This window comes from Haemaphysalis longicornis, unplaced genomic scaffold, assembly GCF_048455015.1.
Source record: "Haemaphysalis longicornis isolate Haplotype H1 unplaced genomic scaffold, Haemaphysalis longicornis Haplotype H1 scaffold_12, whole genome shotgun sequence".
NCBI classification, from domain to species: Eukaryota; Metazoa; Arthropoda; class Arachnida; order Ixodida; family Ixodidae; genus Haemaphysalis; species Haemaphysalis longicornis.
The window spans coordinates 3,033,076-3,057,046 of NW_027526225.1; the positions used below are offsets into that span (position 1 = coordinate 3,033,076).

General features: G+C 46.6%; 2 protein-coding genes across 3 annotated transcripts in view; one reads left to right on the forward strand and one right to left on the reverse strand.

Moving 5' to 3' along the window:
* Positions 1–644: 644 nt before the first annotated feature.
* Positions 645–21,680, reverse strand: Dph2 (Diphthamide biosynthesis 2). Of its 2 annotated transcripts, none has more exons than XM_077692740.1 (6): positions 21,392–21,680; positions 18,791–18,903; positions 17,272–17,492; positions 11,039–11,689; positions 6,026–6,208; positions 645–3,495 (listed from the first exon to the last, which is right to left on the reverse strand). In XM_077692740.1, exons 1-6 carry the CDS (start codon positions 21,545–21,547, stop codon positions 3,356–3,358), a joined length of 1,464 nt encoding a protein of 487 aa, XP_077548866.1. In that variant the 5' UTR covers positions 21,548–21,680; the 3' UTR covers positions 645–3,355. The 2 variants fall into 2 exon arrangements, 1 of the variants encoding a protein (XP_077548866.1); XR_013320635.1 differs by lacking the exon at positions 645–3,495 and adding an exon at positions 9,093–9,206 and having other exon boundaries at positions 6,077–6,208.
* A 165-nt stretch (positions 21,681–21,845) lies between these two features.
* Positions 21,846–23,971, forward strand: part of Polr1a (RNA polymerase I subunit RpI1) — a 135,300-nt gene continuing 133,174 nt past the window's right edge. Inside the window, exon 1 of the mRNA XM_077692741.1 lies at positions 21,846–22,177. Coding sequence (XP_077548867.1) covers positions 22,015–22,177 — 163 coding nt within the window. The 5' untranslated portion in view covers positions 21,846–22,014. The remainder of the gene's footprint in view (positions 22,178–23,971) is intronic.

Sequence of the window (23,971 nt, forward strand, 5' to 3'; positions counted from 1 at the left end):
CGGACGTCACCGGCGCCCGCTTGAGAGGGTGTTGTGCCCGCTCGCCGCTCGTGGGGTCGCGCGCGTGAAGGGACGTCACGAGTTTTTGACGAGCGCTGTCGCGTCACTTCTTTTCCGCTCATGGATTGACGTCACGCTGATGTCCATTTGCTGAGTGCCGCTCCGCGCGCTGCTCCGTCGGCGCGATAAATGAGATCCAATTGAACTACATTCTTCGCGCCGCAGGCCGCTCATATTTCAGCCAGGGTATTATGTTGAGCGAAGGAAGCGAACTGTGCAATAATATTAACGCCGAAAATTGGTGTCAGTGCTCCTTTAAACTCAATTATCTCAGAACGATCTTTTTTCTTACATAGGTACCAATATTTCTTATATCTTCCGAGACAACGAGCTGATTTTTTTCCCCTGTTATCTACATAACTTGTCACACCTGCTGTACTAGAATTGAAAATATGCGCGTAAGAGTTTTTTTGGTACACAACTTTTAATACTAAAATAATGCCAAAATGTAGGTACTAACGGACAAAAAATTATAAAAAACTGAATTTTTTAAGAATGTTCACAATTCTAGTACAGTTAAAAGAGCACAAAATTTGAAAGAAAATGATATATACGTTAAGCAGATATCTTTATTAGATGCCGAGAAAAATGTACCTCAAAATGGCCAAAAATGCATGGCAAGTATAGGGCTTACCCTGTGCCTTTAAGTCTTGTTTCACTGACACTATCCCGAAACAAATTATAAGACAATTAGTCACTAAGCCGACTCTAACATTACACAGACTTTTACTTACTTTTCAAAATTTCACAGTTCCCAGTGAAGTTGTAAATATTGTGGAATCCTCGTCTGCTGCTAACACATGCACTTCTACAAGAGGGAAGTGGACAGCCCCATGTTTGTCCTTGTGGAATAAAACTTGTTCATTAAATTTCAATTCAGGTAATTAAACAGTAAGTTTGCTCAATCGCAAATTACAAACAAACATGTTTTGATTTGTGCAGCCCTTGGCCTACGACCTGGTCAATGCGCATTGTCGCTCGCGTTGAGGCTTGCCACCACTGCTTTGCTGGTCATCCTTCTTCAGAGTGGAAGGGGACTGAATTTTTTTTAACATATTGCAGACGTTTCGCTAGTGCCTTTAAAAATAGTTTATGGTCTATTTGGTTAATGTGATGGGACGGTAACAATGTAACTTCACTTAATTTTGCTGCTTCCTCACTTTTCAGGTAAAAACAGCGTGTTCGTTGCAGAAAGACTTCGCCAAACACTCACTCACGAAGCTTCTCTAGCAAAATAACTAATTCAAGACATTTTGCAAAATGCTGAATTCAGTTTGTCAGCTAGGTGCACGTGGATTTCAAGGTCAAGTTCAGCAATTGCTCCTTTGAATTCTTGTCCACCACGTTTGGGTAATGCCACTGCAAAGTGTTGGAAAAAGCTGTAGAAACTGTTTTATATCTGTGGTATCGGGGTTCTCAGATCCCAGCATTTCGGTGGTCTACCAGCAGGGGGTTGCGAATCGGCTATACAGGCGATGCCATCTTCAAAAAATTATCTCCTGGATTTCACCTTCAACATGCGCGTTGCCTCTTTGCCATGCCCCTTAGGGGCCGTCGCCACCGCAACACTACAATATCTACTACTTAGTGGTTCTCTAGGGCTGAAAAGTTGCGTGCAATTTCTGGCAAGATACTTTAGTATCGCGTCGAGTCATCTTTAGCCCCCCACCACCTTGCAACTTAAACCAACTTGAACACCGAAGGCAGAAACGCGCGGGTTGTTGCCAGATAAACCTTGAAGGTCCACTGGCGTCAGATACAAAGAAGCTGAGCCAGGGATACAGCTACCTGTTGACCATAACTATGGGGGGAGTGGCCAAATCGTCTTTATTACACTCAACGGGCCAAAAGGCATTACAGAGGGGAGTGTGGAGTACACAAATAACAAAGATGACAATAACGAGCAAAAGTAGAGGGAATTTGAAGAACAAAACATTTCCTAATTACACAGTGTTAGCTGTATAATTAAAAGGTAAAAATACAAATAACCAGAGATACAGGGAAATAATGGATACCCAAAATGAGATATAGATGCAAAGAACAAGAGATATAGGTAAATAACGGATACACAAAATGAGATATAGGACAGTTGGTTGCATGAAAGGTTTAGGAAGGTCAGAGGAACTAGTTGCTTCTGCTGTTCGATGAAACTGATCTGCACCAAGCAAGATATGGCACATACCCACATGGGGATGGGCCAAAAATTAATAAGGGCTCCGCGAACCATGCTGGGAGTTCTGGCGTTCCTGCCTGCCCAGTCAAATGGTTTATCGCTCCATTTGATGCGTTCTACAGCTTCCTCAAGGAAGAAACTGACTGTCATTTTTTATCATACAGGCTTTCAGTAAAGCTGTACATCTCTAATCCACCCAGTTCTTGCGCCCGTGTGGAATGAAAACTTGAGGACTTGGCAGCAAAATGTACAAAGAATAGAACAGGTCTTAGGGCCTCCACATTTCCTGGAAAAATGTCTTTCCCGCAATGCACACACTGTTCAGAAGCCCACTTTGAGGAAGCCGGCTTTCCCACATTACGGGCTGTGCAGTGAAGCGCGGCCATCTACGAAGGGAGTATTGTTACAGCCATAATTTATACTCCTGGCCACGTGTGGGGTTTCCCTTCTAGCATTGCGCAATGGCACTGCCTCTTTGGTGGCTGGGCACGCGCCAGCACCAGTGCATCTCGTCACTCCTCTGGAATGCGCAGACTGGCGAATGTGCAGACCCAATTCTCTACGCACCCGTACTCCAATTGGATTGGATTTCCAATCCAATCCAATCCAATGCAATTCAATGCTCCTTGCGCTTGCGCAGCACAGCCCTTCAGGGTCGACACGAAACTGCTCAACCTCGGCCAGTGTAGCTTACGCTACAAAATTGTGTGTCCTTAGTCTTTGATGTAGAGATGGGGCCACTCTCCTCATAACTCAATGTAGCAAATCTCCAACAAAGCTAAACCCCAACACAGCAAATCCAACCAGACCGCCAGCTTCGCTGGACGTCTGGTTGGATTTGCAGAGAGTTCTTACACCCTTCCCAGGGTGGAAGGGCTCCAATTTCTTTTTTTAGTTTTTTTCTACATGCTTTCAAACAGCACATAATTTGTCGCAGTCCTCTTAAAAAATTTCAACTGTTTTAGTGATGTAGGTGTTAATGCAGGAAACCAAACAGGCTTCGTGAAACATGGTGGTTGATGGGCTATAGAAATCCATACTCCTTCCCTCCGTACTTCTTGTACCCATGGCTTCGGCTACGGCTACAAGTGCCCCCGGATCCTGCAGACATGTTGCAGCCGGCTACAGTGGCTTCGATGGTGTGTCACCCTCTCCTTCATAACCGGCTGCCAGTCCCATCTGCCCCTTTTGAACCTGGGCAGGCGGTGTCTTGCCAAGGTCTGGATCGAGCCCCTGCCATGTCCGGTTCATGAGAAACTCGCCTGCGATGCAAATAACACGATGAAAAAACATGCAATTGAAACAGCTACCATACCAATGGCGATCAAGCAAAGTTTCGTTATTCTGCACGAAGGAAAAAAAATAGAACACCGAGGACTATTTTTTCCCAAAGAATGGTTTTTAAAAATCTAGGCATGTGGTCACGCTCAACCAGTTTCAAGTGACCAGCATGCCATTTTGAGTATGTAGTTGGTTGTTGCACTCCAATACCTACTATAAACCTTTTCTCTAAAGGGGACAGGCAACCGTTTTTGGAGGCCATATGCTCTCTATCTCAAATTAAAGGACACCACTTAAAACACCTCGAACAGAACCATTTTTTTATATGACCCAACAATGTTACGAAGAGGAATTTTTAGACCTTCCAGCCTCACGCATGCTGCCAAAACGAATGCTGGCAACAGTGAGCCACTCAGCAACATACTTTCAACTGTACACATTTAAAGGGGCCCTGCAGCACTTAGCATCGACTACTCGGAATGTATTTTGGGGTAAAGTCTATTGTCCCAGCAATCTCCTCCCACAAGAATTATGAAAATTCGTTCACTATCACAAACTAGGTGCAATGAGAAATCACGCATAATTGTTCCCTCTCAACTCGACCGTGGACATTGCGACGAAAGCTGTGCGCCCTCTCCCGGAGAGTTGGGGCGGCTTGCGGCGTTCTCTTTGGCGGCCTTCAATATATCACAAGGCGAGGAGTTGTCTCCTTTTTTCTGCAACGTGGAGGGGTCTATTTTCGGTCTGGTGCCACGAAAAAGCTGGCATGGCTGCCTGCTCGCAAGCCCGTGCTCAGGCAAGCACGCTCAGGGCGTTTTTGGCATTTTTTGAATCAATAAACGTTTGTTGTAGAGGGGTGTCATTGAAGGGTGAGTATTGAGTTCGTCACTCAAACTAAGCGTGCACTCAAAACACAATAGAAACGCCAAAACTGTTCGTACAGGCTCGGAAATTGAAGAGGTTCGTACACAGCGCAGACGATGGCGGATCGTCACAGGAAATGCGAGAATTAAGCCACGAAGTTGACCAGCAACAGCCAATAGGACAGCCATGGTCGCAATGACGTCGTTTAGGCCATACCAGGGGTGCATAATGAGGAAAATTGAAGAGAGCACGGCTGGTTTTTCCGCATCTTTCACAGCAATTTGCACGCTCACCAGTTCACGTGCATGTGTAATATTTGGCTCAGTTACTCTTGGCAGTGTAATCTAAACGTTGCTCAGGTTTATTTGCACTGCTCAAAGGGTGTTGCACGGTCCCTTTGAAAACTTGTACCTGGCTGAAACTATAATATATTGCAGACTTGCCTACTCCTGCATAATTGTGTTTTTTGAATTGCGTATTGTAAACAATGGAGCTCTTTCAGGGTTCGTACAGGCTTCAAAAGCAAAAATTCAAGGGTTTTCAAGGACCAGAAAACACATTTTCAAGGTCCCCGTCTAATGTTTTATCAGGGATTATTTTATAACTTTTTCAACACAATGCAAAAGTTTTTTGTTGCACAATACCTAAGCACATTAGTGCACATTTAGATAGGCACCAACGCGTTCGTGACTGCTCCCCCAGATCTTTTTTTTATTTCATGGTTGGTAAGCTGTTTGATTTCAAAAGTTCGTTAATGTTGCCTGCATCTCCTGCTTTGTCAGCAAACTATCAGTTGAAATTAAATCCGCAAGTGTTGCAGCAAGGCAGGATGAACAATGTGCACGTCCACCATTTGCACATAAAAGCAAATGCAGATGGATCGTATGAGGCACAGCAAACATGCAAGGAGCGAGCATCCAGACTAGATGGATGATGCAAGATAGAGAACAGTAGCTGGCTTTCACTGGATTGTATAGTGACATGGATTGGATTGACAAGTGCCTGCTCCCAATGCTGCCTTGTAGTAAAAAAATTCCCCAAACTTGTCATTTCACGCAAAATGCACTTAATCTTGATTGCTACAATGTTTCTTTGCATTTCTTAGCACCTAAAATCCACGACAAACACTTTAAGTTCTTGTGAAAAGACAGGGACATTGATTCTCTCCGGAAAAATCAAGGGTTTTCAAGGACCATTTAAAAATTCCAGGACTTTCCAGGCCTTGAAATTGACACTTCTAAATTCAAGGGTTTTCAAGGTTTTCAAGGACCTGTGCGAACCCTGTCTTTGTATGCACACATTAGTGTCGCGTTTAGACATCACGTGTCACCACCATTCAGACTGCGGGAAGATTGGTGCCAAATTAGAATGATGTCCATTAATTCATCTGGAAATTCTTTGCGGTTACCGCACTACACAAACTGCTGGATTTTAAGTTGTGTTGCGTAAGTAAACATTTAGCGAAGTTCAGTTTTTGTCCCCCAGGTGGCGCGCAAATGCATTTTCCCCAGATCATCAACGAAGCAAGGGTGCTGGTACGGCCCGGATTTTGAAGCAGAGTTTCACACCTGGTGCCATGGTATACATCAAAGGACTCTGCCTCAACCCCTAGAGCCACCGCAACTCAGCCAAAGAGTGGTACAGCACCTGAGGCAGCAACATGCAGCCGTGGTACGGCGACCGTGCCTTCCTTGGCTACAAGGACACCACTTGCAGAGTCCGCGCTGTCTTCTTGAATGCCAATACTCCTCATTTTTCCAGTCACCAGGGACACGTCGTATTCGGGTTCTCGTGAAGCTTTTTCTCTGAGCTCCGAATACAATTCACCACCTGTCAGCAACATAACAAAAAGGGAGAAAGGAGGTTTTTATGTTCGGGGGAAACTTGCGCACATTCTCCCAACATCCCAAACAAAACCAACTTGCGCTGCGAGTGGCAGGGGTCAGAAATGAGTTCACTCAAATGATGAAATCGACCCCACCTAAGTGTAGATGAGGGGTAGTTGGTTCATTGGAAAACTGCCTGACAAAAAATTTAGACCCCTGCCACTACTGTGAAAACGGAAGACCAACGAAGCTTTATTGGTGGATAACCGTAATTGTTTTATGTGTGGTGACTTGCTATATTGATCGTAAAGGCACACACACACATAACTTCCTTACGACTATAAATTATTTGTCCTATAGTTGCAATCTTTTTATATGATCACACTCTCACCATAGACGGACGTATTGACGTGACATTAAAACTGTTACGCAACTGTAAACTGTGTAGTCACTGTGAACTAACTAATTATAACAAGTAGATGAAACTCGGGCGTAATGATAGAGTTGTTGTAGCGGCCAATTTCAGCATGATTTTCTCCAAGCTACATATATTAGATTGCGAGCTGCACCTGTTTTACTATCTCTGGAGCGAGTGCGTGTAATGCTTTGTCACCATGACCCAACAGACGCAAGCAATTTTGGTCAGAACCTAGTACAAGACAACTTCTCTGTGAAAATTAGCAGAACTATTTAGACGTAGTATCTGAATATGACATTTGGGATTCTGGATAGAATACGAATAGTAAAAACTAATCGCGAATTGATATTTTTAAATACTTTAGCTACAAAAAAAAATAACTTAGGCAGTCAAGAGTTGACACATCTTTGTTTATGGACTAGTGCTGATGAGAAAATAAGAGCAAAATTTTTTGAAAAGTTTAAGCCAGGATGGCAAAGCAGTAGAACAAATATTTGGCACACATTGCCATGAAGAAATGTGGTTTTTTTAACATGCTCATAAAAAAAAAAAGAATCTTTTGCTAGGCATGCAAGTAGTTGGTATGACCAGTACCTTAAAGCACGCCAACAAGTACCTAATAACCCTCGATTCGTCACTTGTGCCACTATATCGATGAGAAACTTCTTTTAGCTACATTTTGCACCAGTAGTGTTCCACTGCACCTAACATACACAACAGTTGGCAAGCACTCATTCCCGGCAACGCTTACACGTGTTAGGCTTTTTTGCACAGCTTCGGTGTCGTGCAAAAAAGTCAACAAAAAGAAAGGCGCGTAGTGCAGAGAAGCTTAAAAAGCTTGCTTGTTGTGCAGCAGAGACAACTTTTATTGCTCTATTATTCGCAACTTTCGACTCTTGGAAAACCTCGAATATTTCGAACGACAAAGCTGCACTGCGAATTGAATTAAACAGCAAACAGTACTCCGAAGCAGCCAAAGTTTCAAATTAGTGCAACCCCTTCCGTTAACAGTGCTCCAATCTCACGAGGCAGCAATGTTCTGGTGACCTTGAGGTCATGGTGCTCAACCTTGGAACTGGGCAAGTGAAAGTGCAAGTGCAATACAACAGCCCACACCAACAGCATGCATGTACACCAGCCTTTCCCATGATGATGAGTGGGGTGGGATTTTGATCCTGTTCATAACAATGATGGGAATGCTGTGATGTGTGTACACAGACCCATATGGACTCCAGAACTCCCCCCTGCTGTATGCTGTAAAAACTTTAAGAGGCAAGGAAGATAAAATACAAGTTTGTTTTATTCGAAGCATTTGGCGTTTCATGGTTACCCCAGCGCTTGTCTGGCAGCAAACATGCTTTATCCATTGAGAAATTGAACATTTTAAGCCAAAATTTTAACTATCCCGCTAAACCGTGTTTTGCGACGTCAGCAAAGACGTGCTCAGGGAATGCGCCTAAAACGATCGTTAGTATGTTGACTACAACCGCTGCAAACAGTGAAACGGTCTGTTGCGTTACTTTGTTTAGCATTCGCCTTCACAGATGGCACAACGATACCACTCGAACGATATCAGTCGAGGAGCGCTCTCCGCACTTGCTCTGTTTTTGACCTAATTTGTACGTGACCTACTTTTGTTGTGGTTGACAGTAATCATTCGTTCGTGAAAGATCGAGTATGCTCAACCAAAAGGGTCCCATTGGTGGCGATGTCGCTTACGCCAGTTGGCCAGTGTCGGGCCAAACAAGCCCAAAGTGCCCAACTGCTGTGCAGCTATAACAAGCATAGTACGCACTAGTGCTTCCATGTTTACGTGCACATTTGTAACTTCCATTGTTTACCCCGCCATTCTTACTGCTATAAAGCGAATACACGCCAAATTTGGCTCAAATAGCTCAGTGTGCAAGCACATACCGTATTTACTCCAGGGTGCCAAACCGGAACTGAACCAAACGGAACCGAGAACCAGAACCGAACCGGTATTTTTGCCGGAACTGAACCCGAACCGTTATTTTTTGAGCATGTCGAACCCAAACCAGAACTGAGCGGCTGCCGGTTCACGATGAAACGGTTCGGCCTTCCGCACCTAATAATGCGCGAACAACGCCACTCGGTGCTTCTTGTCTTTCACGCACCATCGACTTCGCAACTTCTCGTGCACTTTCCCCTTCAGATCAATCACAATACTACCAACGCTCTCTTCATTGTCCCAACATGAAGAAAGGCGTGCGCCCAATGCTACAACGGCATGCTACTACTGGTAGCGCGAACAGAGTGCAGGGCTGAGCAAACGAGATTTCAAACTCGGCGGCCTACAGGCGATATGAAACATCGACATCGCTTTTTCCTGGCACTACGACTGTGTAATGACAATCGGGCCGCAAAATTGCTGCACTGCGCAAAGGCGAATGCCAACACCTGAAATAAGAGCATGCCGCCTTTCATACTTTTCTTTAAAAAGCTTTCACACCTGGAGGGGGTAAGCGCTTGAGAACTGTGGCCCTCAAAAGCTTCTCCGAGAGTCACTTGTAGGCTGACGACCACAAGGATGTGGCTGCGAGCACCACACCAGGCTGCCGTTTTGCTGAAGTAAAAAGAAAAACCAAAACATCCATGTGTGGAGATTTCGACGCACGCAAACAGCCCCAGGCGGCCTAAATCGCTCTGCCTGCCTTCAATATGCGGTGCGCCTCATAGCACAGGAGTAGCTTCGCGGAATCAAATGCACCATGATTATTTGACGTGTTTTCACGGGCTCATCTCGGGGCTTTAAATTATTCCGCGCCGAGTTCCCACACGAACAATTTACGCTCTTTTTTGCTGCCTTCAGCCATCAAATAAGCGAAACACCAAAAGGTACATGTTGCTCTAGACACCCCTTTTTTGTCTGCACGCACGCAGAAAGGCAGGCTGGTCCCGCATTATTGCATTTCCACCGCTAATACCTTCTGTTTTTTTTTTGCGGTTCTACCTTTTTAGTGATGCTTTCTTTTGGGATATGCACGTCACTCACTAGACTAGCAACTGTTGTCGAATAAAGATATTATTCTTTCATTCATTTTAACTCACTGCTCTCCTACTGCTACTATTTCTAAGGGGAAGGGGGGGGATACTGCAGTCGACAAAATTAAATAGCGCCTCCTCAAAAGAGTTTTATATCGTGCTTTACGAGTTCCCTCTGCTGCCCTGGGTTGCATGTACTGGTGAGTCAGTGCGCTTCCTTTCCTTTTCCTTTCCCTCAAACAACAACAGCGACAGTCTCATTAGTAATTGCGTGATCTGTTATGAGATTCCACCGCTTAGTGGACGAGGGCGGTGGTGTGTGTGTGTGTGTGAGAGAGAGAGAGAGAGAGAGAGAGAGAGAGAGAGAGAGAGAGAGAGAGAGAGAGAGAGAGAGAGAGAGAGAGAGAGAGAGAGAGAGAGAGAGAGAGAGAGAGATGTTATTTTGTCCTTTGAGATCAGGTATTGGGGACGGAAGAGGCCCAGAGCACTGCCACGACTGCAAGAGCCCGGGAGGTGGCCAGTACTTGGCCTGACTCCCCTGAGCCACAACACATCTGCCCCCAGATGTGAGGGGAGGGAAGGGGGGTATGAGTCTGCGGGCCATTCGCAGAGGAAATGGTAGTGAGTGTCGAGTGCAGCGCAGGCTGGAAAGGTAGGGGTAGTAAAGAGGTGTGGAGGAGTGTGTATCAGTCACGTTCGGAGTGGGAAAGTGCATGTTTTATAGGATGTGAGAGGGGGGGGGGGGGGGGGGGGGTGAATCGGCAAGAAGAATGACATGATGAGATGCAACATGTGGAATTACATACGTGAATACTTATACACACGCTCAAGGGGGGAGGACTGGCCATGGCTTGGTGAAATGGCTCATGAAATAAAAACGCTTCTGTCATTCCATTACAATAAATCAACTTTTCAGTCGGTAGTTCTAATTAATAGCAGCCTCAGCTGACACCTGAAATTCGCAGCACTGCTGTGCGGCTGTCCCTCCAAATTTACTGTGAATCAGCATTCACGGCGCAAGGATCATGTATATTAGGAAAAAGCCGCTTGCAGTACCTGAATTAGTGCAAGGGGCAGCATTAATTCTTCAACTCAACTTCTTCTTTGTTAAATACTTCGCTACAAAATAAAGGTAACTAAGCTTCCCTGGCATATTTTTGGCCTGAACCGATCCTATCCTGCTCTGAAGTCTGCATACATTCCTTGCAACCAAAATTCTTATCTGATACCTTATAATCACCAAATTATTATCTGCCTTTTTCTACTTTTATTTTTTCACCTTCTCAGCAGCCAAGCTGCTGCACTGCTGCTCCATCAGTTGTCAGTCCTTTGCCCTAATGCGGAGAAGTGGCAACCGATGGTTTATCAGTGTAACAAAATGTCAAACCAACGACCAGAAAGTGATGCTCTTACCCGGCAAAATGTCCCCAAAGGACAGCGAGAACGTCTGGCTCCACTCCCGCGACGAGTTGAAGGCCACTTCGAGCTCAAAAGGTGTCACGATGGGCCGGTAGAAGTCCTTGGAGTCGATCAACGAGTTCTCGGGACACGCCACCAGCACGTACACGTCGACCTCCGGGAAGTTGGCAAGCTTGGTGACGTTGAGCTTGCCGATGACAAGGATGTACGACTTCTTGCCGGCCGCTTTGATCAGCCTCTTGAGGTGGTCGATCGCGGAGCGAAAGCTGGCCATGGCTAACGTTCCGACAAGGATTCCCACGATTTTGGCGTCTTTAGCCTTCTCAATGAAGTAGTACCTCCGCATTAGGTGCTTGTTGACGGACCGGCTCTCCTTTCGAGCCTTTCCGGTTAGCGGGTCGTACGAGTAACACGTGCACTGGTTCAACGTTAACATGATGGTGGTTAGCGTCCGGTTCTCCAGTCCGATGAACAGTACGGAGCAATCGGTGATGCTCACGCCTTCCGGAAGAGGGATTCTCCGGGAACACTTGGTTAGGACGTTTGCGCAATTTTGGTCACTGTTGCTGGCGGCTTGCTGTGGGATGGCCAGCTCGGAGCAGATGGCATTTTTGAACTTGGAGGAGATTTCTGCGAAAATGTCGTCTGCGGCAATGGAGAAAGGAAAGAAAAAGTGGTTGGAATATACGAAACATTACACAGCTATCGGAGTAGGTATCCACACAAAAGGCTGTAATGGTGAAAAAAGGTGTTGCTGAGAGGCGCTGCAGTGGAAAAAAAAAAGCTGTAAAAACAGTGCGAAAAACGGTGGCTGTCTGTGGAGTGACTGATTTGCACAAAAGCAATGAGGACTCAAACAATGAGGACTCAAAGTAATACCCGTGCCACATGTACACGAAAAATGACATTAAGTGCCTAATGCTTTAATGCCATTAATTTGCTGCTACACGCAAAAATCGAATGCCATTAGCTCTAATGTCATTTCTGGCTTAAGGAGTTCCGCACAGCTCATTTGACCTTACAAACGCCTTAAATCTGCTTACTCTCAAACACAATGAGCACCAAATGAAACCAACAAAACTCTCTCCACCAGAATGTTGATGCGGAAACGCAGCTGAACTTCCAAATATGACGATTTTTTGTGCACTCTTGGTGGCGAAGGTCTGAAGAAGACAAAAGTTTACTGAAACAGTGGAAAAGGCAAAAACATTGCGTACTCATCATTTTGAATTTTTCGGATCTGGCTACTGCTGGCAGGCGACGGCAGCTGCTGAAGCCACTTTTAGAAACAGCTGACATTTTTTCGAAATCACTATTTCTCATAACATTTTCTTTCGCAAAACATTAAGACATGTTTTTCTACGTTAAAAACTTCTAAAATATGAGTGCGTTTCTCTTTTTGACCATGTTCACCATCATGCCTAACACATTTAACGCCTTTGTGTTTTCGTGTGTAGCACGGCCTGCCCAAGTAATGTCATTCAGTATCTTAAGGCTTTAAACAATTAATGACATTTTTTCGTGTACGTGTGGCACGGGTATAAGTCACACTTTTGCAACTTTGTTTTTCTATTTAAAGCAAAGCAGCTCGACTAACAATCTTTCCGAATTTCGTGTAAACTCATCTCAGCCTCGTTCAAAAGAACATGCGAGTGCAAAACCAATTGTCTCTGCTCAGTAGTTCCTCCCCAGTGTACGGTATTTCCGACTAATTTGTAGTGCCAGGAAGCATAGTTGAAAAATGGATGTTAACCGAACAAAAACATAAATATTCCTTTCCAAGATAGGTCCAAGCCTGGCACTTCGAGTGTGATGCAAAAAATTTAATAAACATGTTGATACTACAGTCGAATCCCGCTACAACGAAATTGACGGGGCGTGCAAAAAATTTCGTTGAAGCGGAAATTCGTTGGGACGAAATCTGCCCCAACACAGCACGGAAGGGCAAGAAAAATAGCCCCGGATATTTCCGCATCATTGGCAGCATAATAGAATGTTTAGAAAAAGGAGTGACGCGCAGTAATGTCGTGTTTATTCAGATAACAAACATACCAATGGTTATCTGTTCTTTTACCGGCATGCAAAGAGCGCGATACTTAGGAGAAGGGGGAGAGGCGAAGAAATGCGGGCGAAAAGCGTATTGCTGTACGGCCAGGCGTTTCCACCGAGCTGATTACTTGCAGCAGATAGCTGCTAGGCGGTTGGAAGCCCCCCTCTCGCTTGTAGCAGGAAGGGTGCCGTTAACTTATCCTCTGAGTAGGCAAGGCAGCAACTGACCTTGGCAGGCAAGCCGCGTGCGCTTCCATTTATCGCGACCACGCGCTCACGACTAAGATAAGATGACGCGGGTTCAAGACTAAACACGAAAACATTATTTATGCTTTTGAATTTGAAGAATTGTAGAAGGAAAACTGTAAGGACAGCTGCTCATAACACATAGGTACATGACGGCGCTGCGGCAGCAGCAGAGCACATTTGCACGATTTCAACTGGATACGGATTGGCTATAGTTCCGGCTTGGCGAACCTGGCTTGCGCCTCATGTAAACACGGCCCACCGCATCGTTATCACCATCAAACAATTGCGTCCACCTACGAGTTTGTTTTTGTTCTGGGTGGCAGTGCGGGCCATGTGTGGGCGCACCGCGCATGTTTTCGGTGAAACTAAGCGTCCTTAATGTACAAAAAGTTACAGATAGCTGGCGCCATGCTTATTTTATTTTAAAATAATTGTTCAAACCAAGTCCAAATCATCGAAAGCTTCGTTGAAGCGAAAGCAAGCCAGACAAATGGTTCGTTGTGGCGAAGACTTTGTTGCATAGACTTCTATGGCTAGCTGACGGGGAATTGGAAATATTTCATTGAAGCAGACTTCGTTGTAGCGGGATTAGACTGTATACCGTGCCCACAACCTTTAAAGGCCAACTGCACTCAAAATTTCGACTTCTTGAAAACCCTATTTCCGTTTAGTCTGCTTAAAAAGAAAGCAACATGCAAAATACAACAGCTGAAATACGCACGTGGACGCCGCAAGCGGCCAGCAAAAATCGGCGATTTTGAAACCGAAACCGAGGAGAGAGCGGCCATTGCAGTGACGTTGCAGCCGTCCAGCGAGCGGCCGGACGGTCACCAGTTCGGGAGAATGTCTGCGCGCAAGCTCTACGCGCGCACGGGGCAGCAGAGCTCGACCGGTTCTCCCGCTGCGTGGCTGGCCAGAGGAAAAAGCCACCGTCGGCTGGAACGTCAGAGGCGTGTCATGCCTGTTTACGCGATCCGCCGGCAGGTGCAGAGTGGTCTGCGGCGGAGCTTTTTTAAACGCTTCTGACTGATTAACGAGGCGTTTCACGGGGCTACCACTTGTGTCCCAGCTTATTTGGGGGTACTTACTACGCATTAAAAATAAATTTGGCCGAGGTGAAATTTGAGTGCAGTTGGCCTTTAAGGGGGTCTCACGTGCCAACGTTCCTATGGGACTCGCTACTACATTACCCACGGGCGCCAATACGGAAAGTTTTGCAAATACAGTTAAACCTCGATATAACGAAGTCGTACTTGGGGCCGCAAATTTCGTTAAATCGAGAATTTCGTAAAATCGAGGTTTCGATTTTACAGGTTATTTAACCAGTTATTGGGGCTTTAACACTTTGGCCCTCGCCAGGCAACAACTGCTATGTAGTTACCTCTCCAATTAAAGCGAAATTTGTACTAAAACTGGCCGCGAAAATTGTGTGAATTAAGAGTTTCAACACTTGGGCAATGGAATTCGCATAGCCGATGGCAGTTCATGTGTCATCGTAAAACCGGTGCTTTTTCCGCAACGCCTCATTAAATATGATAGCAGACTAGGTTTCCACTTTTTCTTTTTTCATTTCGGTCACTACTAAATGCCGCTGTTAGTCAATTGAACCCGCGTCCATGTCCCGTGAACTTCACCCCGCCGAGGTGCTCGTTCGAAGTTACGCCTCTTTTCGTCCATTCAGTGGTAGGCTTAGGCGCGGCGGGCCAACAGCGGAAGGCTGCTATGAAACTTTCGAAATACTTTTTTCATGTACAAAGGCTCTGCAGTATGGGCGCGTGATGCAACCACAACACTCGAGATAAAGCCATGATTGCGAGTTGAGCGGAGTACACGCGGACCGCTTCACTGTGTGGAGCAGCGCTTACGTGCTCCGGAAAGCGGAAAGCTTACATTAAAATCTTCCGGCCAAATTCGATTAAGCAATTACTTTTATGCCCACTAAGCCCTTACGAAACTGATTTCTCCGCACCGCAGCTGTTTAATGAACGCTGGTGAAACGAAGATGACCACGTTCAAAGAGAGCAATTTATTGCCACCAGCACTCGATGTTCAAGCCGTAGTGAAGAAGTCCGTAAGCAGTGCTTGGCGTTTCTTGACCAGGGCGGGCTTTACGTGACGCTCGTACGCTGACAGCGCTAACAAGGTCTTAAACATTCGTGTGCACCTGCGTGCCTCCGCAGAACATCGATGGCATCCATCACACTTCGGTGGCTGTCAGTTTCGATTGATTGATTGTGGGGTTTAACGCGCCGACGCAACGCAGGCGATGAGGCGCGCCGTAGTGGAGGGCTCCGGATTAATTTTGACCACCTGGGGATCTTTATCGTGCGCCGAAATCTCGTACACACGGGCGTTTTTGCTTTTCGCCTCCATCAGAAAAGCGGCCGCCGCGGCCGGGAATCGAACCCGCGACCTTGTGCTCAGCTGGCTGTCAGTTTCACCGAACTTCCTCAGGCTCTTGTTCGGAACACTTTTCTTTCTCTTGGAGTGCTCATGCTGCTTACAAGACTCACCTAACGATGCACGAACAAAATATTAATTTGGTTATCAGCGAGCACAACCTAGAGCAGCAGCACCGTGAGCAATGACGCGCAGAAAAAAAAAGCTTGAAGTAGGCTTCGGCAGCCTAAGCATAGAGGGCGCTGGCGTAGGCAACGATGGAGACGTCAAAACAGTGACCCCACTATTAAACCGTCTATGACCGCTAGCGGTTTGTGCAGCTTCGTTCTTCGCTTTTAATTGTTGTTAACCGTAGATTTCACCGCTTTTCCTTCATTTTAGCCTTCAAGAGTCAATTTGAGTACTGAATTTTTTTCAATTTAGGGCCTGAGAGGCAAAATAAAACGTGCCCCGACCGGAATTTCGTTCTTCCTTTCTTGCCGTGACTTCGTTAAATCGAAAGTGCCGCACAAAATTACTTCGTAAAATCGAGACAAAAATACATGCATTTAGCAAAATTTTGTTAGAAAACTTGAAAAAATTCGTTATATCGCGAATTTCGTTAAATCGAAGTTCGTTATATCGAGGTTCAACTGTACACGGAAGTGTTCACAACGGCCCAGTTTGCTTATTTTAGAAATATGTCCCCTTTGTACTGAAACAAGGACATGAAACTTTCCCTTGCCAGGCAGCTACCGCCACCTAGTGAAAGCTAGATAAACCAAAATGTTTTTCTTGTCTATTTCACTAAAGAAGTGATATATGTCGAAAAGAAGCAAACTAGGACGTTAGGAACATGTATATGTGTTTGTAAAGCTTCATATCGGCACACAATGCTCTTGAAGCCTGTGTCTCACAATTGATAAGTCCCATAGGAAGGTTGATTGATTGTAGGGTTTAACATGCCGACGCAACGCAGGCGATGAGGCACGCCGTAGTGGAGGGCTCCGGATAATTTTGACCACCTGGGGATCTTTAACGTGCGCCGAAGTCTCGAACACACGGCGGGTGTTTTTGCTTTTCACCTCCATCAGAGAAGCGGCCGCCGTGGCGGGGAATCGAACCCACGACCTCGTGCTCAGCAGCACGACGCCTTAGCCACTGAGCCACCGCGGCGGGTAACATAATGTGATCAGGTGAGTCCGCCTTAAACCGACCTAAAGTACACCGAACCACTTTTATTTACAAAACGAATGCGCAGAATGGAGTCAAGGGATCATTTCACCATAAAAAAAAATCCCGGACCTTGGAAACAGTATTGGCATTGCTGGCGCTAAAGCCCGACGCATTTGTTCCGAAACCCATGGTTCTATCCCTAGGCTCTGAGGCAGAACAGCGGAGCTCTTCGAGCAGTTGCATAAAAGAAGGAGTGTTCCAAGTGAACCAGTAGATGGCGTTGGATGCGCACAGGAAATGCCCGGCTTGTATTCGCAAGGAAACGGAACCTCACCTCCCTCTGTTGCCAGATGGGAGTGCGTACCGACACTCACCCCTGCAGTGGTCGTACTGCGTGTCAAAGAGCACGACGACTCGGGCATCGGGGTCGGGCAGCACACCCTGCACAGCTTCTGCCAGACCCTCCACGCTGCACGGCAACCGTCCGAACACGTAGAGCACGGGAAGCCTTGAGGGAACACTCAGGCAGGAGTGGCCAAAGTGGATCACGCAGTCCGAAGAAACGTGCTCGGCGGCGACTTCGTCGATGCAGCAACTGTGACAACATGGACGTGTCAGAAGCACGGAGTGAGAGCAGGAGAGGAGAAACGACGCTTCCTAGGGTGGCCAGATAATGCCACAAGCGCTCGGCACAGGATAAGCTAGCGGCGTCTGTCCCAGGAAAAGAAAGAAACTGTGCACCCGCCGCGATAGGCATTTAACTGCGCGGCCCCGGAATGAATTGTCTGTCCATGAATGATTGTGAAAGTTAAATGTGTCAACACTCCGATACATTTATTTAGTCTTGTGAATGATGACTTGGGAGGGAGGATCATGAGAAACTGCTTTTTTGAACGTAACTTTCTTGAGAAAGAATGAATTTACCGTATTCTTCAGTCTATAAGTCACGCCCTCCTCAATATGGCAGCTTTTCCAGAAAAAACGTATTTAAGTCGCACCGGTGTACAAAATGCACTTGTTAATCATAAACTCATAGAGGATCAGTTCGTTAGAAAAGTGCAGCGAAAGTACATGGTTGGGGTGGCCACCTCCTCTGAACGCATCCCCCGGAAAGCAGTGCTAGACATGTGCATCTACCATCCAAAGTCTAGACAGAACTAACTTCTCAAAAATGGTTTATTGGTACACACAGGCGGCATGTGCTTACAGACGGTGTTTAGGCAAAGCCATCGAAGCCTTCTTCCTCCGACTCGCTAACAAATAATTCCTTCACTTAGACCATAGAGCTGCGTCTCTTAGCGTGCGCTGACATCACGCAGCACACAGGCACCTCTTCGAGCGCGGACCATGCGCGGCCACCACATACCAAATTTATTCCATACATAAGCCGCACCGGTGGTTAAAACGCACCTACGAAAATTTCAGCAAAAAAAAAAAAACCGCCACCTATACACCGGAAAATACAGTATATCAGCCGGAAACACTCTCAACTTTGCAAACACATTCTCAGCTTTAATACAATACAATAATCGGACATTGTTTCCAACAGATGCAAATTTGCGCGACTGCTATAGAAGGGGGCGGTGGTAAGTATTCTTGTCTGTGATGATGATGACATTGCAGTAGACGAATAAGAACAATATTTTTTGTCCTTCTAGTGATAAAAAAAAATCGTGTTTATTTGTGTGCCCACAGACAGGCAATAGGTCTTTACAGGCATCTGAAACAGTAATTTCTTCGGTCATTTTAGGTCGCTAAGGGGTGGTGGCTGCCTCCTCCACGCCCCCTCACATTTGCCACTAGTTTCCCACTCACCACAGAGTTCCTTTAGGTATGCTTAATTAATGATTTCATTGTGCCTCTGGAATACGTCCATTAGAGTGCCCCACGTACCTTCCATAAGACGTGTCACCCAAAATGAACACCACACCCTCAACTGCAGCCTGGATTTTGAGTGTCACCGCGACACAGTCCACGAGCATTTCATCCGGAAACTGTAGGGCCACCTGGTGGGAGGGCAAAGAACTGAAGTAAACATAATGTCACGCATTAGCGAAGCCCACAACTAATGAATGCTTCAATAGATGTACCTGACTTCGATTTTTCTTGGCAATCAGGCCTGCCCTTGGCAGAACGGCACCATGCATGGGTATCAAGCAACTGGGAAAAAGCGATACACAGCCCCTCGATGGATTCCCTAGGTCTTTATGCTGACCAGTAAGGTATCTCTCCCTGGGGATCCCAAGGGAATGCGTCGAGCTAGGGAATTCTAGGGAATCCATTGAGGGGTTGTCTCTTACTTAGTCTATCACCTGACACCCACGATTTGGGCGAGTACTGCGCACAACACGCTTGTCCATAACAGCGAGTTCAACTTCAAATTGTTACACCTGAAAGCTGCCCACACAAACTTTTTACAAAAATGTTGGTGACAAATGGGGAGGGATTAGAGTGCAGAATGCCAAAGTAGTTTTCTTCAAGCCCCGCTCGGGCAAGGCAGGATAAGGTTGGAAGTACGGAAGCTGTGTTATAGACAAGTATGTTGCACTCTGTACAGCACATCCTCACCCCCTCCCCCACCTGTTGGGATGGCTTATGTCTAGGGTACAATGAGTGCGGTCCAAGTTCAAACAATTTTCTGAAACAGAATACACGTCACGAATTAAATTATGTGAAGAATTAATGTCTGGTTCCGTATTTGAAATCATTGAACATTAAGCACTTGAAATCATTGAACATTGAAATGAACATGCACTATCACTGCATTGTAATGGTATTTGTGTATGGAGATGAAAAACGGCATCTTAAGAGGACCCTTGAAAGAAAATTTAGATAAGCCCAAGGAGTCATATAAAGGAAAAGCACTAGGTTTTATCCTGAAGGATGGAAAGTATGTCCTGCAGATTCGAGAGTAAACTAAAGAAAAGGACATGCTGGCTAAAAAAAAAAAAAAAAAGAGAATGAATGAAACGGAAGTGGACTGGGGGTGGGAAATTGAGTGCCAGAGGTGGACAACAAAATGGTGAGACTACTGCGCTATGGGAAGTGAACACATTGCCAGACGAAGCGATAACGGCAGAATATTTGGGGAGTCACTATACACGCAACGGTACTGTGATGCTTTGTCATACAGACCTTTTATGGTACTGCTCCTCTGCTCACTGTTTTTACTTACAGATGTGTACAGTAAGGCTTGTTGTTGGGCTAGTTGGTATCGGTAGTTGTCGGTATCGGTAGCGCCTCACTCGTTCTGTCTGGTTTTCTTTCGCTCTACGTTTGTCCCTTGTGTTACAAAAAAGCGCTTTTCCAACCATGTACAACTACAGATGTGTACACCTCCACAACTGCCTAAAAATCACATTTTGATGACCTAGTGGTCATTATAAAGCATTTTGTATTAAAGTTACTTGTAGTTTGCATTAGCTTTGCAAAATATCTGCACACCGTAAAGCAAATCTGACCAGCAATCGTAGACATTTAGGCTCACGTTTGCTAGCTTAGCATTAAGGTAGGAAAAAATTAAAGAAAGCAACTGCTCCCCTATTTCTTACTGGGCTATAACTTAAAAGTGCCACTGGTTTTTCGTTCGAAATCACCGATATCTACTAAAACATTATCACAGGGGTTTTCTCCAGTGGTGCTTCCAGGGACAAGTGTTTATAATCTGCTTTCAATGGCACGTGAGGAACCTAAGCGATCCTTCTCATAGTTGACGAGAAGCCACAGTATTTATATCGTTCGAAAAACCCTATGGGGGTTCTGTTGTAGGAACTGAAATTTGATGAATTCCTTCGCCATGATCGGAAAAAGCTACTTTCAGGAAATTAAATTGATTTATGTGTGTACTTCAAATGGTGTTTATTGGGCGTACCTGGTACAAATCTATCCCTCGCCACTCATTTCTTCCAAATATGTTTCGTAGTTTCTGCATATACATATGCAACGCAGAAATTTGGCGCCTGTTCTGTGCAAGTTGAGGATATACTGATTCTTGTGTACCCGTCTTTTCGCGCTTTTTAGCATGTCGAAGGCATATGCAGCATTTTGAGTTCAGATTCTAACCCGCCGCGGTGGCTCAGAGGTCATTGCGCTGCTCAGCCCAAGGACTGGAGTTCGATCCAGGCCGCGGCGCCTGCTTTGCAGACGGTGGCGAAAAGCAAAAAACAAAGCCTGTGTCGAGATCCCCAGGTGTTCAAAATTAATCCGGAGCCGCGGCGCAGCGTCGGCGCACTGAACCCCCATGAAATTTTTTAGTTTAAGTTCTGTACCAACGAGAGACCACGTAACAAAGTTTGATACGACACTAAGGACCAGTCGGGCTTGTCAGCCCATGTGAAGAATTTACAGCGCAGACACGCGAAGGACAAAGGGCGCTTGTGGTGTAGCGCTCTTTGTCTTTCGTGTGTTTGCGCTGTAAATTCTTCATACGACACAATCAATCTGGTGTATGTTGTCACTAGGTTTGGGTTAGTTTTTCAATGCAATAGTTTTTACCTTTCTGTAACTGTTCTCACGGATCCAAGATATGCACCGCTGGATCTCATATCTGAAGTCGAGTTGAGACTCTTCCGTTGGTGCGGCATTCCCGAAAGGCAGTTCCACGGTCCGGTCGATCGCGGCTTGGTCACTACTACTAAAAGCTACCGCCATTATGCTTTCACGCGTTTATTACATTGACCACGCTCAAGCGTGTAGATGAACACAGTTGTTTCCCTATTTTTATATCAAAGATACGATTGTAAACAAATACAACACGTGTTTTGAGCCCGACCGATTTCGTGACAGCGGCATTAGCCTCACCACTGTTTCGCAACTTTTTGCAGAAATTGCGGAAATCCCGGTTGAGTAATTTAAAAACGCAGTGTAATTAAAAAAAACGTATTAAAAATTATTTATAGCAGTTTTTTTACTTACGTTCAACCTTGATTGAAGGTGTGAAATGATCCTCCCTGTTCTGTGATTCCACGTGCGCGCGCGGTGTGCTGTGTGATGTCGTGTTTCGGCGTGTTGTGAAGTTTGCAAGTGTGCGTGTGTGTATTGAAAAGAAGTGACTTTGTAACTGCGATGAACGCTTCTCTAATTCTTCGCATGTAGACCTAAACCAAGCACTTTCCACGATGGACATTGGAAAAATTCCACACCGTTACGTTGACGGTGTGAGCTTCAGCGTGTTCAGCACGGAAGAGCTTTTGCGGCAAGGCGTGCTCGAAGTAACTTGCGCTGAAACTTTCGACATCGTTGGTCACCCGACGAAAGGCGGCCTTCATGATGCCTTGCTCGGTAAGGACGTTTCGGTGGCCCTGTCACCGAGCTACCCTTACATCGCTTTTCTCGGCAAATGTGGAGGGAATTGGCTTACGGCGGTCCCGTGCTCGGCGTTTGTGCTGGAGTGCATGCGATGTGTTCTTAGCGCTTTAGTGTGCCTGTGTCTTTCCCCATTGTGAAGTATTGCGCAACGAGACGCACGGACAAATAACAATAACGGAAAAGTCACACATTGTAGCATTGACCACATGGTGATTCTACTTGGATGGGCCAAAACTTAGCGTCGAAACGGCAAGAGAAAATTCAACAACACTAAACGAGTACGATCCCAACGTGTCCTGCATTAAGCTCATTAAGCTGTGTTATGTAAAACAAACGACTGCATTGTATCTGTAAACAAACTAGCTAAGCGTTCCCAGTAGGTTGTTAGCTGATCTTGCAGTATCCAACCCTGGAAAAAAGGGCAGTGAAGCCTCGGTATCTAAGGCCTACGATACCGTGGACAGAGGCATCCTTGGCCAGCAGCTGAAGACGCTGGGTCTGGACGAGGAAGACGTGGACCTGGTGAATGGGCTGCTGGGGGGGCCTCTCAGTGAGGGTGGAGTGGGAGGGACCCCATTCCCAACGAGAAGGGGCTACGCCAGAACTTCCTGCTCTCACCCCTACTCTTCATGCTCTACATAGCGGGCATGGAGCGGCAGCTGCAGGTCTCTGGCGTTGGCTTTGACGTCTCCTTTTCCAGCGTGGGGGGGAAGCTGTGCAGAGGCGAATCCCGGCGGTAATCTATGCCGACGACATTGTGGTGCTCGCGGATTCTGCCGAAAGCCTGCAGTCGCTGCTGGACATCTGTGGGCAGGAGGCAGCAACACTGGGACTGCGATTCAACCAGAGGAAAAGTGCGGTGCTTGCGTGGGGGGAGTGTGACAGGGGTGCGGTGTGGACGCTGCAAGGAGGCGAACTCCGGGTGCAAAAATGCACCAAATACTTAGGGGTCACCCTGACGGCGTCTCCCTGTTACCTGGACTGCCACGAGAAGGACCTACGCAGGCGAGCAGCTAGAAGCCGGGGAATGATGACCAGGCAGGCCCTCTGGTCCTTCAACCGTTTCGAAGTGTTGAGGGGTCTCTGGAAGAGGGTCGTGGTACCGGGCCTTACGTATGGTAATGCGGTCTTGTGTCGATCTACAGGGACAAGGGAGGCACTTGAACGGCGCCAGCGGGAGGCTGGAAGAGTGGCGCTGGGTACGCACAAGGGGGTCGCCATAGAAGGCATTCAGGGAGGGCTTGGGTGGTCCTCGTTTGAGGCCAAAGAGGCCATTGCCAAGCTCTTTTATGAGGTGCGCGCCTTCCTATTACTTGAGGACAACGTCGTGCGATGGGTCTTTGACTACGTTGTGTACAGGGAACGTCACACGCGCTGGTCGAAGAGGACTCAGAAGCTGAGGTCGCTCTGCGGGCTCGCAGCACCGTGCCTTGAGGGTGGTCAGCCAGCCATGTCTCCCAACACCCTCACGAAACTGGCGAAACAGAGGGAGGAGGCGAAGTGGCGGGAGGGAGTGGGAAAGAAGGTCACCCTGACGATGTACTGCTGAGAGAAAATGTCGATATGCAAAGCGACTTGCTACGATAACTCTCGGGGCAGCGACCTGCCGGCGGAGGCGCGGCTGCGAGCCCTGCGCACCAGGGTCTGGCGGAAGAGGACGGGTGGTACACTGCCTACGCAATGCGTGGCAAGCGGTGTGGTGGAGGAGTCGGATAAGCACATCCTCCTAGACTGCACGTCAATTAAACCAGCACCGTCGGCCGCTAC

What these genes read in the sequence shown, in the direction of transcription:
- Dph2 (XM_077692740.1), bottom strand. Translation starts at nt 21,547, where the DNA reads ATGGCGGTAGCTTTTAGTAGTAGTGACCAAGCCGCGATCGACCGGACC. An exon ending in GGTGACACGTCTTATGGAAG is followed by an intron (nt 17,493 to 18,790) that starts GTACGTGGGGCA and finishes ATGTTGTCACAG; the next exon opens with TTGCTGCATCGACGAAGTCG. An exon ending in CTTTGGGGACATTTTGCCGG is followed by an intron (nt 6,209 to 11,038) that starts GTAAGAGCATCA and finishes TGTTGCTGACAG; the next exon opens with GTGGTGAATTGTATTCGGAG.